This window comes from Megachile rotundata, chromosome 10, assembly GCF_050947335.1.
Source record: "Megachile rotundata isolate GNS110a chromosome 10, iyMegRotu1, whole genome shotgun sequence".
Classification (NCBI taxonomy): domain Eukaryota; kingdom Metazoa; phylum Arthropoda; class Insecta; order Hymenoptera; family Megachilidae; genus Megachile; species Megachile rotundata.
The window spans coordinates 6,241,377-6,255,618 of NC_134992.1; the positions used below are offsets into that span (position 1 = coordinate 6,241,377).

General features: G+C 33.9%; 4 protein-coding genes across 23 annotated transcripts in view; 3 read left to right on the forward strand and 1 right to left on the reverse strand.

Moving 5' to 3' along the window:
• LOC105664309 (uncharacterized) overlaps window positions 1-14,242 on the reverse strand; it is a 105,493-nt gene that overhangs the window by 62,204 nt on the left and 29,047 nt on the right. Inside the window, exon 3 of one of the 13 annotated variants that reach the window (XR_013039612.1) lies at window positions 4,501-4,519. The exons of 9 other annotated variants lie outside the window; for them this stretch is intronic. The gene's annotated coding sequence lies outside the window, so the exon portion shown is untranslated. Of the gene's footprint in view, window positions 1-4,500; window positions 4,520-5,676; window positions 5,696-9,108; window positions 9,223-12,861; window positions 14,182-14,242 lie in introns of those variants that run through there. 3 more of the 13 variants (XR_013039609.1, XR_013039607.1, XR_013039605.1) reach the window with 3 other exon arrangements.
• Window positions 1-14,242, forward strand: part of Nrx-1 (neurexin 1) — a 583,956-nt gene that overhangs the window by 11,134 nt on the left and 558,580 nt on the right. The gene's annotated exons all lie outside the window — the stretch shown is intronic.
• On the forward strand, window positions 954-5,943 carry LOC105664310 (uncharacterized). 2 transcript variants are annotated; one of them, XM_076536356.1, is made up of 2 exons: window positions 954-1,426; window positions 4,477-5,940. In XM_076536356.1, exons 1-2 carry the CDS (start codon window positions 1,412-1,414, stop codon window positions 5,776-5,778), a joined length of 1,317 nt encoding a protein of 438 aa, XP_076392471.1. In that variant the 5' UTR covers window positions 954-1,411; the 3' UTR covers window positions 5,779-5,940. The 2 variants fall into 2 exon arrangements, with proteins under 2 accessions (XP_076392471.1, XP_012153671.2); XM_012298281.2 differs by lacking the exon at window positions 954-1,426 and adding an exon at window positions 4,311-4,414 and having other exon boundaries at window positions 4,477-5,943.
• Window positions 6,838-9,244, forward strand: LOC100882430 (uncharacterized). 2 transcript variants are annotated; one of them, XM_076536358.1, is made up of 3 exons: window positions 6,838-6,994; window positions 7,855-7,943; window positions 8,012-9,244. In XM_076536358.1, the coding sequence occupies exons 2-3, from the start codon at window positions 7,893-7,895 to the stop codon at window positions 9,188-9,190; spliced, it is 1,230 nt and encodes a 409-aa protein (XP_076392473.1). In that variant the 5' UTR covers window positions 6,838-6,994; window positions 7,855-7,892; the 3' UTR covers window positions 9,191-9,244. The 2 variants fall into 2 exon arrangements, with proteins under 2 accessions (XP_076392473.1, XP_012153669.2); XM_012298279.2 differs by lacking the exon at window positions 7,855-7,943 and having other exon boundaries at window positions 6,846-6,994; window positions 8,012-9,243.

A 14,242-nucleotide genomic window follows, 5' to 3' on the forward strand; every position in this document is an offset into this window, starting at 1 on the left:
TTCTGAATTAATTCAGCTGAACGAGTAGTTGACGAAATAAAAGTTGATAACCGCGTTTTAAAGTATGTTTTAAATTTTAAATCGTGTAATAATAATAAAAGGAATAGGACGACTAAGAATAGGGATAAAAATGGTGGCAGTAAAAAAATATTATTACCGAAGAAAATATGTTTTTGAATTCCCATAAATAGTGCTCTAAATTAAAAAATTAACTTATTTGAGTGAAAAAATAACAATAAACAAATATTTTTTATCAACAAACTTTTTAAACGAAAAACTGCACAATATTGTAAATATGTGATAAGATATAACAAAATGTTACAACGACTGAAGATAAGAAATGTTTTCAATAATTTTGTAAGTTAAAACATTTGTATTCATTTTCGGACAAAAAACGGATATTTAATAAAAATTATTTGATACTTGGAAAATTTTTTACACGTGTTTAAATACTGTTGTTACATGTGTAGCAATGTATTAGAAAAATGATCGCTTCACCATAAATAGAAACATTTGCTGGGACACCTAACTTCAGGTGTCACGATGTAAGATGGTTTCGTCTGGGGGTTGGTAGCACATTTAACCTAAAGCTGATATAACTTCTGAAGATGTTGGAAATCTTACAAAGAAAGCATTTAAATACAAATTTCCATATTCTTATTGCTGCAAGGTGCTTTATATTAAAAATGTTCCTGTAACTAAAAAACATACAAATCAGTTCAATGTCACGTGACCACCAAATTATAATCAGGTATGTTCACGTGTTACAATAATTTAATAAATTTATCGAGCACAAATAAATTTCTCATAATTTAAAAAATTGTCGCCTTTACCTATTTTCGGGGTGACATTTACATGTTAAAAGTCATAGTCTAAAGTTTAGTATCCATAAAATATGCATACATTTCTCTTAGAACACTCATTGCGAGTTACATGAATTAATTAGTACATAGATGCGATCGCTTCGATAAATAACAAAAGTGCATCTCGGGAAGGTAAATAAGAGAATCTTCTTTATCGAAGAGAAAAATAACAATTAAACTAAACGAGTTATATCTCATTAGTAACGTTTAGACGTCATAGCGCCTTGAACCGCGTCACGGGAAAATCATGACGTACCTTACTGGAGAGAATAACTACGCGAGCGATACTATCGATATATTGAGTTGGCCAATGACAATCTAATACAGCGATCAGAATCGAGAAATTACGTTCCGAAAAATAATCGAATATTCAGGAAGTGTAACGATCGTGTTATGTTACGTTACGATTATAGACGGCTATGTTCACGCAGACGCTGACCCTTACACCACGTTTCATTCGAGGTACGTTTATCGTATAGGCGTAAACGAGGCACATAGCAATAGCGTTGCTGTATAAAGAGAAGATACGCATAAAAATAATAGACAATATGGAAAAAGATAAGGTAACGTACTTACATTTATTAGTTAATCAAAATTTTCCGAACCTTCATACCGTATACGATAAATCGTACAGCGTAATCTCATCTTCTAATTATATTCTGTTTATATTCTTTCTTCTATGCAAAACGGAAATCAAATTTTGGCAAGAATTTGATGTAAAATAATTAATCGGACGAAATTCTTTCCACTTTCATCGTTATTTAAACATTTATAATGTGATAATGTCAGAAATAATTTGTTAGCCCTTCATGGATATATGTATTATAAATTCACGAAATATTCTCAAATATGGGAATTTGCAAATTTTCTTTAAACTCAAATTGCTCAAAAGCTACTGTTACCAAAAGTTATGTTCAGATGTATTATTAGCACTCAAAAATTTATACGAATCGTTCACTGAAGTTTATAAAACCAAAAGCATTAACTATTTATCGAACAGTTTTGTAGGTGTGTCACTTTGGGTGTGAGGTAAATTTCGAATGATTAATTATGTCATTTCAAATATTTGCCAAAATCTGATTTCTTTTTGCATACAAGTAAGAAGTAACATGAATAGATGACGCGTAAATTAAGGACGCTAAACAACTAAACATCATTAACATAATGTTTGATTAGTCAAATCCCAATTAGCAATATCGGAATATTATAATTACAGACTAAAGTTATTTTACGATATTGTACTTGTATCATATTCGATTAGTCTATTAGAGTAGAGAAATAGATTAAATTATTCTACCGATTTGCTCGAATAGAGCGACGCAAATTGTTCTTATATTATAGATACTTAAATATGTTTAAATAATCAAAGTGAACAGTATACCCAAAATATCTCGATTTCTGCTAAAGTCTTTCTATTTACTTTATAAATTAATAACCGTGACTGTGAAGAACTGCAATACAGGACGTTAAATTGTGTTTTTAAACCCAATACTTGGCTGTAATATCCGTCAGCGAAATCGTGAAACGTACACGTTAGGCAAAATCACCGTCTGCAATGATAACTACTGCTGCCGTAGTGTATATTTTGATTCTTGATTCGAAACGAAACACGCAATAACGGCGATATTTCTCAGCATCAGCGATCAATAGAATATCGTACAATTTATAGTTCTGTGTCTCGCCTGTTACACAGAATTGTTACTTTTGTATATTGATAACAAAACATTATTTCGAAACTTCCTCCGATGTTTTCCTTCGTACAGCTATTTTCTCTACCGCGCGGTTTGGCTACATTTTATTCTGATCTCCTCGTTTATAAAATGATGTTATTCGTTAAAAAAGAAGTATAGAAAAATGTTAACAAATATCGACACGTATTAGATACCCTTTTTGATCTTGATCATAATTTAAACGGTTATAAATATTTATAATGTAATAAGAATTTGTATCATCATCCAAGATAGTCCGTAGGCTCATTTGGTATCAAAAGTAATTGACTAGTTCTTTGCGAATTAATCGTAAATTTGCAGAAAATTCTCAAATTAGAAAATTGCGATTTTTGTTTAAATTCTATTTTTTAAAAACCTACTATCAGAAATAAGTTCACAAATTTATAGTCATAAAAATCGATAAGAATCAGTCATTTAAGGGGGGCAATACCTTTAGACCGATAAAAATAAGCTGATTTTTGTGAATTTTTTTGTATAGTATATCTTTATTTTACGTTTTCGAAGTTTCAGATATAATTTATTATAACTATTGCCTATTACACAATATTTTTTGTTTTTAAATACATTTAAAAATGGCGGAACAGTCCTTGCTGGAAGTGTTTGGGCGCGTCTTGTGAATCCGTGTGGATTCTAGCTTTAAATCCATTGGTCTGAGACAAGTTTGCAGACAATGTTTCGAAAACTAACATTCACAATTAGTAGATGAACCTCAGAAATGTGCAAAATGTGTAAAATTAAAGAAATGGCGCGCTTTTAAAGAAAAACTTTGAATTTTACTAAAAATTTTTGCTATATTTTGCAATAAAAAAGGACTTTAATGTTCAATTTATTTCATAAATTTAGGTTCATGTGTTAGATACTATTGTCATGAATATGTGCAAAAAATTTGAGCGCGATTGACAAACTGGTTTTTGAGTTATCAGCCTCACAAATTGTAAAAATGTAGTTTTGAGAAAAACGCGTTTAAAGTTTCAGTCCTCCGCATTGAACGCGTGAATACTCGCGGCGCTAATCGGCCATAACTTCAAAAGGGCTTCGTATTTCACTTTAAAATTTTGAGACAATATTTTTAAGATGTTACACTAACATTTTATAGAAAAAAAAATTTTTTAATTTTTCAAGATTCTAAAGGTAATTGCCCTCGTTAAGGTTATAAAATAAAAAGCACTAGCAATTTATCGAAGAGTTTTGTAGGTGTACGGCTTTGGGTGCGAGCTAAATATTTGCAAAAATTTGATTTCTTTTTGCGTACAAGTAAGAAGTAACATAAATAGAAATTTATTATCGATTTCGAGATCTTTTTTATTCAAAATTAGAAGAGTAACTAAGTTGTACGATTTGTGTCTAACACTTCTTTCTCCTAGCAACGCGTAAATTTAATTAATAACTTTAAACATTATTAACATAACGTTACGGATATTTCAATTCTGACGATTAATACAACAAAATTATAATTAAATATTAAAATTAACTTATACGATATTAAATTACCACTATTCCTACCGTAGCCAGTCAAATGACCGTTTTCAAAATTTCAATTGAAATTTCCCGTGTAGAACGTAATTGAAACGGCTTTAAACTTCATTACTTTTTCTTTAATATGCATATCGTACTTTTTTCTATATTTACTTCTGTTTTTATTGTTTATCTTGGGAACTAGTAGGCCTAGACAAAAAATTCAAAATGCTAATTTTTCTGCTTTAGAAGGCCAATAATGGGCCTTGTCAGAATTATTTCGCATTAGATGCTAAAAATCAAGTTCCGAAATGAACATTGGAGAAACAAATCTGCATGCAGTCGAAATTCGTTACTGCAAGCATTGTACATATTTCTTAATCTCTGTACAGACATTTTTATTCTATACTAATATTCTTTTCCTGTAGAATGCGATACCATCAACTTCGTCTCCGGAGTCACGTTTTCAACCTACAATCGAAACATACGTCAGAATCAAACCGTTAAAAATGCTGAGTTCAATCCATATCTTAATGGATTCAATAGTTAATCTCATTGAAGAAAGTCAAAAAACAAATAAGACAAATCTACTCCCAAAAATTTTTAAGCCAAAATCATCGCAATCAGATGTGTTCGACAAGGTTGTACGTAAACGAATCATTAATTTTGTCAAAGGTGAAAGTTCAACAGTCATTGTCTATGGAATGCCCCAGTCAGGAAAAACATATACATTCATCGGAAATCAAGATAATCCTGGAATAGTCCCACACGCGATAAAGTTATTGTTCTCCATGGTGAAGTGTAATACAAAACCGAGTTATAAAGTAACCATGAAAAACGAAATTGTTCCTTTGGATTCATTAGATGAGGACAGCCGAAAAAAGAAATACGTATGTTCTAATTATGGAAATGTGGCAATTAATACGTGCGTAGAAGCGCAATTGTACTTGGATCACTTAGATGCTTCTGTCCTCATGTCAGAGGACAGGTTCTGGGACTCTGAGAAGGATCTGTTTTCGGTGTGGATATCGCTGGTGAAGGTGTGTCCTAGTGGGTATATTGATACTTTTGATACTGATAATATCTACTACGATAGATGTTCCGGGAGTACATTGAGAGTTACAACATATGAGTCCGCAGAATTTCGAAATGTCACAACGGCATTAGACGCTTGCCAACTACTGATTAGCGCCCTAAATAGAAATAATTACAACCGCGAGGTTCATGGAATTATCTTGACAATCAAACTTCTCAAATATCCACCTAACTATACACCTAAATGCCAAGAAAGTGCCCCGGTGCACTGCAGTACTATGACTTTCTACGATTTTAATTCTGAATCCCAGTTTGTTACGCAAGATGCTATGTTAGCGAACGAGTACAATTTCAGCGAAATTTTTAATGCGAATATGAAGTATATTAAAGCTTTTACTGAATCGAATAGCGGAAGCATATATAATATCTTCTCGAGTTACACCAAGTTCCTCCGTCAAGAACTGTTAAGTCGACAGTCACTCAGTTTTATAGCGACCATTAACATTGATGCGCTATCTAATATGCTCATCTTGCACGATTTGGCAATTTTAAAATCGTGGTATCTTAATTCTGAAGAGCGGCAAAGAAATGACACATTGGAAGCAGCACAGCCTGAAACATCCAAGGATGACGAAAAACGTACAGCAGAATGTATTCACGATCTTGTTGAATCGTGGAAATCCAGAAATCCATAAGTTTGTCAGAAAGTATTTTTAAAATTATTACCTACAATAAGTAAACCTATATTATCTCCTGTTTGTACTATTACATTTAACACTTGAATAAATTTTGTCGCATTGATAATGTCTTTTCTTTTATTACTCGAACAAGTTATGTGTTCAAATTTGACTCAATTCAGTTTGCGGATAACAGATTTTTAAAAATAATAAGACTTTTTAAAGAGATACTGATACCATTCTACTATAATAGTAAAATAACTCTGAAATGTTAGCACGGAATCAGTATTTTTTGACAATCTTTGTCGATTATTTTTGATCTGATTTTGCACTGAAGGAAGGCTTAAATTTTCTCTGGCATAAAATATTAACCATATCTGTGGTCTCCTTGAATTTTTGAAGGAGCTGCTGCATTTTATTAACTAGGAAAAATAGTAGAATTTGATATTTCATTTTACCTTACCACGCCCTTTATGTTAAACGAAACATAAAGGGAATGGAATATTTTGAATAAAAAGTTGGATGATTCACAATTGTCTCTTGTGTTCAACATTTTCCCCAGTGCCCACAAACAAAAAATATGCATTTTCTATTTAAAAAATGAAAGCAACCGTTCGTTGATGCAGATTTTACAATGCTATGTTTAAAATTCAGGTTGGTATAAATTGAAAGAAAAAAAAGTAATGTCCCAAACGAGTTCAGATTCACCAACCTATTGTATACCATTCTTTAACGTCACACCCTTAGCCACTATGCTGCTTGATCTCAGTCGTTAACGCGATCTCCTAATGACAAAATAATACAATTTTCCGATGCACTTTTCTCGGAAAATTTTGAGAAGCGTGCGCTACTGCTTTGCCTGATTAAGATAGGTATGTGATCTTTAAACAATCCAAGTTTCAGGGAAATCCGTTTCCCGTTGTCCCTGATGTCCCCTTGTAAGATACGATATTTTTTAGCATTGTTATGCTTGATCTCTGTTATACTTGTTGCGATACGGTATCTTTCGAGGAATGTGCAGTGTATATGGTTCCGGGACGGGTTGCATTATCTTTCATTGCAGTTACACACACCCACGTTTACGTTTAGTCACATGTGAATCGTAACCGTTACGTAGACAAAGCTCAGCTCTTGATAGAACACTTCGCAATCTTCAAGCTGCTACGAAACGGTACAGTTGCTGAATAAAGAGAAGATACGTGTAAAAATAATAGACAATATGGAAAAAGATAAGGTAACGTACTTACATTTATTAGTTAATCAAAAATTTCCGAACCTTCACACCGTATACGATAAATCGTACAGCGTAATCTCATCTTCTAATTATATTCCGTTTATATTCTGCCTTCTATGCAAAATGGAAATAAAATTTTGGCAAGAATTTGATGGGAAATAACTAATCGGACGAAATTCTTTCCACTTTCATCGTTATTTAAACATTTGTAATGTGATAATGTCAGAAATAATTTATTAGGCCTTTATGGATATATGTATTATAAATTCACAAAATATTCTCAAATATGGGAATTTGCAAATTTTCTTTAAACTCAAATTGCTCAAAAGCTACTGTTACCAAAAGTTATTTACAGATGCATAATCAGCACTCAAAAATCTATAAGAATCGCTCATTGAAGTTTATAAAACCAAAGGCATTAACTATTTATCGAACAGTCTTGTAGGTGTGCGACTTTGGGTGTGAGGTAAATTTCGAATGACTAATCATACTATTTCAAATATTTGCCAAAATCTGATTTCTTTTTGCATACAAGCAAGAAGTAACAAACAGAATACGCGTAAATTAAGGACACTAAACAACTAAACATCATTAGCATAATGTTCGATTAGTCAAATCCTAATTAGCAATATCGGAATATTATAAGTACAGACTAAAGCTATTTTACGATGTTGTACTTGTACCATATTCAATTAGTCGCGTTTCAATTAAAAATTACTATTTCATTTTTAATCAGAAGTTTCGATTCGTGATTGTGCAACTTTGAAGTTATTAATCAAATAATTTCAGATAAGAAGTTAATAAGCTACATTAATTTTTAAACTTAGAAAATTTGTTTCCGTTTGGTCGCATTTTTTCAGAAATATTGTGCCTTCGGAAGTGAAAACATGGAGTCGATATGAACACTGAAATTTTTCAAGAAACAATCGAAAACACGTTGCGCGAGGAAGTATTTGTTTCCTAATCTCTATAAAGACGTTATTATTTCGTACATAACACAGTATTATTTTTCCGCAGAGTGCGAGACCATCAACCTCGTCTTCGAAGACAAAAAAATGTGAGGTAGTTCAATTTCAACCTAAAGTCGAGACATACCTTAGAACAAGGGCTTCAGAAATGGCTAGTTCTATCCATTATTTTATCGACACCGTTATCGATCTCATTGAAAGAGGCCAGGAAACAAGTAATATAAAGTTGTTCAATAAAATTTTCAAGCCAGATTCATCTCAATCGGATGTGTTCGATAACACTGTACGTAAACAAATCATTAACTTGGTCAACGGTGAAAGTTCCACAGTCATTGTAGCTGGATTGCCTAATTCAGGGAAAACGTATACATTTATGGGAAATAAGGATAATCCTGGAATCCTCCCAAATGCGATAAAACTATTATTTGACTTAGTAAAAGAAGAAAGAGAACCAAAGTACAAAGTGACTGCGGATAATAAAATAACTGCACTAACAAAAAAAACTAAAGAGACAGAAAGAGAAAAACGATTAAATCTGTGTAGAATATTCGGATTTTTTGAAACACAAATATATCTGAATAATTCAGGTTCTGGGGTTCCGCCTTCCAACAACGGAGTCGACAATGATCACAAGGACCTGTTCTCCGTGTGGCTTTCAGCGGTTGCGTATGACGGTCAACAGTATACGGATCTTCTAACTGATAAACCGTGTACTATTAAAACAAACATGAAAGATGCACTATATTTTAACTCGGACTTTATACATGTGCCCACGGCATTAGAGGCATGCCAAATACTGATTGATGCTAAGTCGAAATCTGAAGAATTGAGAACTCAAAACTTTAAACCTGAAATCTTCTTTACATTCAAACTGATCAAATATCAACTAAAAACATCTAAATCTGAACGAAAACCTCTTGAACAAAAATACTGCGGCACAATAACTTTCTACTGTACTAGTGTCAATATGTTCAATATGTTCAATATGAAAGAAATGATAACGAGCGCGAAGAATTTCAAAGACAATTTCAACCATGGTATGAATTCTATCAGAACTTACGTCAGTGTTAATTCGAGTCCGATATACTCGCATGACCACATAAAGATGATTCTTCGCGAAGCACTATTAGGACGACAATTAGTCACTTTCATAGGGACCATTGACGTTACACCATTATCCATTATACATTTTTTGCACGATTTGCCGATTTTAAAACCATCATCTTAACCGTAGCGTAGTATCAAACCGCTGTCTACTTGCTGTAACAGATTTAATATGAATAAATTTTGTCAAATTAATATTGGTAATTTTATATTACTCCCATAATTTTATTGGAAATTAAAATCAAGCAAAGATATGTACGCACGTTGATCACACTTAAATGGCTAAGTAAATGTCTAAATTATGTCACGTTTCGTGTCACTTTAATTAGGTAAACCTCATGAATAGGACAGAGAAATTCTCAGTTAAAAAAGAATCGAGTAAAAGATATTTGATATCTGAATTCTTCGGTCGGAATGCCTTATCGAAGGAACCACTGTACTTCGTCAAATCTGACTTGTGACGCACTCATAGTTCAAATGAGATAAATGTTATTCGAATTTTTAATACGTTTCAATTTGAAGCTTGATCACCGTAATAATTTGCAAAGTCAAGGATCGCCAAATGCAAAATTGACGTAACATTTTAATTTTCTTTATTCGTTCTAATGAATATTTAGTTCTGATTGACGCACTTGATGAACGAATCGTACGGTTAGAAGTCTTCGACGAAGAAAACATACCAATAACGATTACATAAGTGTAGACACATCGGCAGGTACAATATTAACCCGTTGCCGCACATGACGGCTATAGCCGTCCGATCTTTGGTGATATGTAGGCGAACGACGGCTATAGCCGTCGTGCACATTTTAATTAATAAAAAAAGAACAGCGTTAGTACGAAGTGTACTAATGCACACACTTGTTAATTATTGAGTAATACATTGAAAAAAAAGGTACAGCATGCCAGACAGCATATCAATTGTTTTTTTATGCGTTTTCTCATACTTTCATTTTTATTTCATTTTTACTATTTTATAAGCAACATAAATTACAAATGATAATTTTGTTTCAAACTGATTTTCTTGTGTTAGATTACACCTATTTACTCTCTTTTATTCATAGGAATCATTTTGAGTTAGTAAAGCACATGCCGTATAGTCGTCACGATGGTCATAGCCGTCATTTGCTCTGGGAAGAGAAAAAATGACATGATGAGCAAATGACGGTTATAGCCGTCGAGAGTTTTTTTGGAAAAACTGTGGCCAAATGTGATAATTTTCACTTGCAAATATACAACTTACACTTGATTCCATCTGGCAGTCAGAAATAATTGAAAAAAAAAGTGCGTTTTTGAGCGCGATCGTCAAATGAAAAGTGTGCGGCAACGGGTTAAGAGACTGTCAGATTAGATAATGTGGGAGACTGTATCAGGAGTATTGTCGCTAAATGTCCGACTTACGGGAGCGCAATCTAGGAGATAGCGGATTAACCGGGTTACCGGTGTCGTTACGGCCATCTAGCATCGGGTTAACCGGAATATTATAGGATTCTATTCGGGTTGGGGTTAGAATGGCCGGTTTTGACAACGTTAATCCAGCACGCATTCTATTTCGCTCGAACGGGCACAGGGCACAAAGGTTCGGTGCGAACGTAAGCCGCTCGCCTCGAATACAAATGAAATACGAAGGGGCGAATGCAATCTCGAATGGTCCCAGACCACGAGCAGACTCTCCAAAGGCATCCAAAGGATGAAACGAGGAAATACAATTTCTGGCACGTCGATAAATCCAAGTCGTCCGCGTGCATTGTGGCGAAGGTGGTTGTACAGAGAGGAGCCGTTGATCCAGGAAGAACGATAACGTCCACCGAATTACACCGTGCCGTGCGGAGGTTACGTTCGCCGGACAAAGACGAGCCGGCTCTGACGGATATTCTCGATTTGTCCGTTTATCTAATCGTTCGCAGATATGCCCCGTTATGCTTTGCCAGCTTGGCAAACGAGCAACACCCGTTTAAAATTCGAACGGTTCAGCGTAATAACGAACGAGCGCGGATGCATACTTGGCAAACGGCCATACAGAGAAATATGAACCGGCCGTTGCCAGGGACAATGCCCGATTTCCTTTCAACCGACTCCTTTTTGCCTATTCGTTAGCCGGTTAGACGGTAATGAACTTTTGTTTTATTGATGCGTTTAATTTATATAATAGCAAAATTGTTGATCAACGAGAATAAATTGATATTACAGGCAGACAGTTCCTTTAGGTTAAACTTCTTTCGATGAATGTAGGAGAAAAATAGTGACTCTCGTGTTAAGGCGGATTTTTTATTGCGTGTTATTTAATTTGTTGATTTTGGGAAATAGTACATTATTAACTTCGACTGAGCACAAGAATGGGAATGTACACTAGAAACGAGATACTTTATGTCGGTTGAATAAACACGGGGATAAGCGAAATTTTCAAATTCCTAATTTTTTGAATATAACAAAAATTCTTAAATTTTCAATTACTTAAGTTTCGAAATGAAAGTATTTAATTAAATATGAAATATAATATATAATATACACTAGCGTCCATAAGTATCCGGACACTAGGTTTCGTTACATAAAACATAGTTAAACTTTGTACGAAAGGTGTTTAGGGTTATCATATCATTTGTAATAATTATTATTATCTTTTTTGAGGTGTCATAACGTAATGGAATTAATTTTTAAGTACAAATTATACAATGAAAGTGTGAAAGTAAAATCCATGTCCAGAAGTACAAAGTCCAGATTTGTGAATCTAATGAAACGCTTTCGATTCTAAAAAAAATTTTAACTTCTACTGTGTTTCATTTATATAGTGCAGAACGTATTCAGTGGGTTCTTCGATATGTTTCAAGTGTTTGTAAACTGTTGGTAGATGTTTAGGTTCCCTCAATGGAAATAAAAATGGAGGTAACTCTACGCAGTCGACAGTTTCGGTTTAGTTCGTCTGTAGCTTCTTTTCCATCGAGATATGAGTTCCAAACGAGAATTATCAATCGAAAAACGTTATAGTATTCTGACTTTCGCAGAAAAAAAAATCGATTTTAGTTACTGTTGCAGATACTTGAATAACTTTCATGCAACGCGAATGCATATTTCGCTTGTGTCCGGATTGTTATGGTTGGTAGTGTATGTATTATATTTTATTTAATTATTTGGAAGTGAACATACCCTGATTATTAAAAAGCAGATCTATTATCCGGTTAAACAATACCCGAACAAAATCGTCTGTTTCAATAAAAGTGAATTTAATTTTATCAAAAACAGTTTAAAACGGAAGTACCTATACAGAAATATTTGCTGTATATTTTCGATTTACCTATATCTCCATATCGATTCACCATATTTCACGTTATGTATACCATTTTATTTGAGCCATTCTGTAAACGTCTGTTGCACGTGGTATAAAATAAGCCGAGGACAATCGGCAGATTAAAATGCCGTAATCCGTTTTTTGAACTCGTAACCTACGAATATTCATGGCGGATATTAAACATTTGGATCAAGGATCGAATACCGTCAGCTTTACGGATCGATTTTCCGCTATTAAGACGTTGTTGAGGCCGGATATTAAAGCGGATAAGCGATGGCTTTAGATTTTTATCATAGCAAGCTCGATTTATTACCCGAAAAGTTCTTCTAAAGCCTGTGTTTATAGATTTCGTGTAACTGTATGTATTTTCGTCTTCATATCGTGCATGAAATTTATCATTCTCACGGACACTCGTTGATAATACAAGTTTATTAGATGACATGTGATAGGTCTTAGAATACAATATAGCACAGGGGATTAGTCCTTGATCCACGTTTCCATCGATACAATAATGTATTGTTTTTACTTTCTCCGGATACTTTTTATAGGTTCAAATCAATAGGTTCCCCCCAGGGACATTAACACACGGAGTCGTTACATTCTATCGAGTATTTTTAGTTTATTATCATTTTGGTTGTCACAACACTTGATCTTAGAATCTATTATGTGCGGTTTCCTGTTCATGTTGAAGTGTTACTTAGTTTTACTACTTGCTCCGGTCACTTTTTGAAAAGTAGCCAACCGTATACGTCATTCGGATTTTCAATTCCACCCAAAGTGTATCCAACAGAAATCAGGAACTTCCTCACCCTTGATCTCCAAATTTCAAGACACCAAAATTCCTAGATCTCCAAAATTATAAATACATAAATTCCTAGATTTCCAAGTTTCTAAACATCCAAATTCTCAGACCACTTTTTTATAGACACTCAAATCCCTAGATCTCTAAATTTCTAGACACCCAAATTCCCAAATCTCCAAATTTCTAATCACCCAAATTCCCAGATCTCCAAATTTCTAGACACCCAAATTCCCAGATGTCCAAATTTCTAGACACTCAAATTCCTAGATCTCTAAATTTCTAAACACCCAAATTCCCAGATCTCCAAATTTCTAGACACTCAAATTCCTAGATCTCTAAATTTCTAATCACCCAAATTCCCAGATCTCCAAATTTCTAGATACCCAAATTCCCAGATGTCCAAATTTCTAGACACTCAAATTCCTAGATCTCTAAATTTCTAAACATCCAAATTCCTAGATCTCCAAATTTCTACACACTAGAATTCCTAGATCTCCAAATTTCTAGACACTTAAATCCCTAGGTGTCCAAATTTCTGGACACCCAAACTCCTAGATCTCCAAGTTTCTAGACACCCAAAACCCTAGATCTCCAAATATCTGAACATCCAAATCCCTAGACCTTCAAAGTTCTAAACACCCAAATCCCTAGATCTCCAAACTTCTAAACACCCAAATCCCTAAATCCCCAAATTTCTAAACACCCAAATCCCCAATCTCCAAACTCCTAAACCTCCAAATCCGAACATTTCAGTATTCCTAGATCCTCAAATCCCAAAGTCCCCAAATTTTTAGTTCCTCAAATTCTCAGGCCTCCAAATTTGTGCGAGCTTGAAAAATTTGGTTGACATCAACTATTGTATTAAAATAAGATATTTTACAAAACAAAATCATTGCTTCAAATTTCGAGGGTTTCGAGTTTCGAGAGTTTCGAAATTTTATAAATCTTCGGATTCGTGTGCGGAGAGTTTAAAAATTCGGTTCGAACCCATCGCTAGTGTCCATGGTACTCCATGAATCTTCGTATTCTACAATGACGTAGAGCGTCACTAGTGTCCGTGTTAAAGTGGCAATATAACGGGAGTCTGC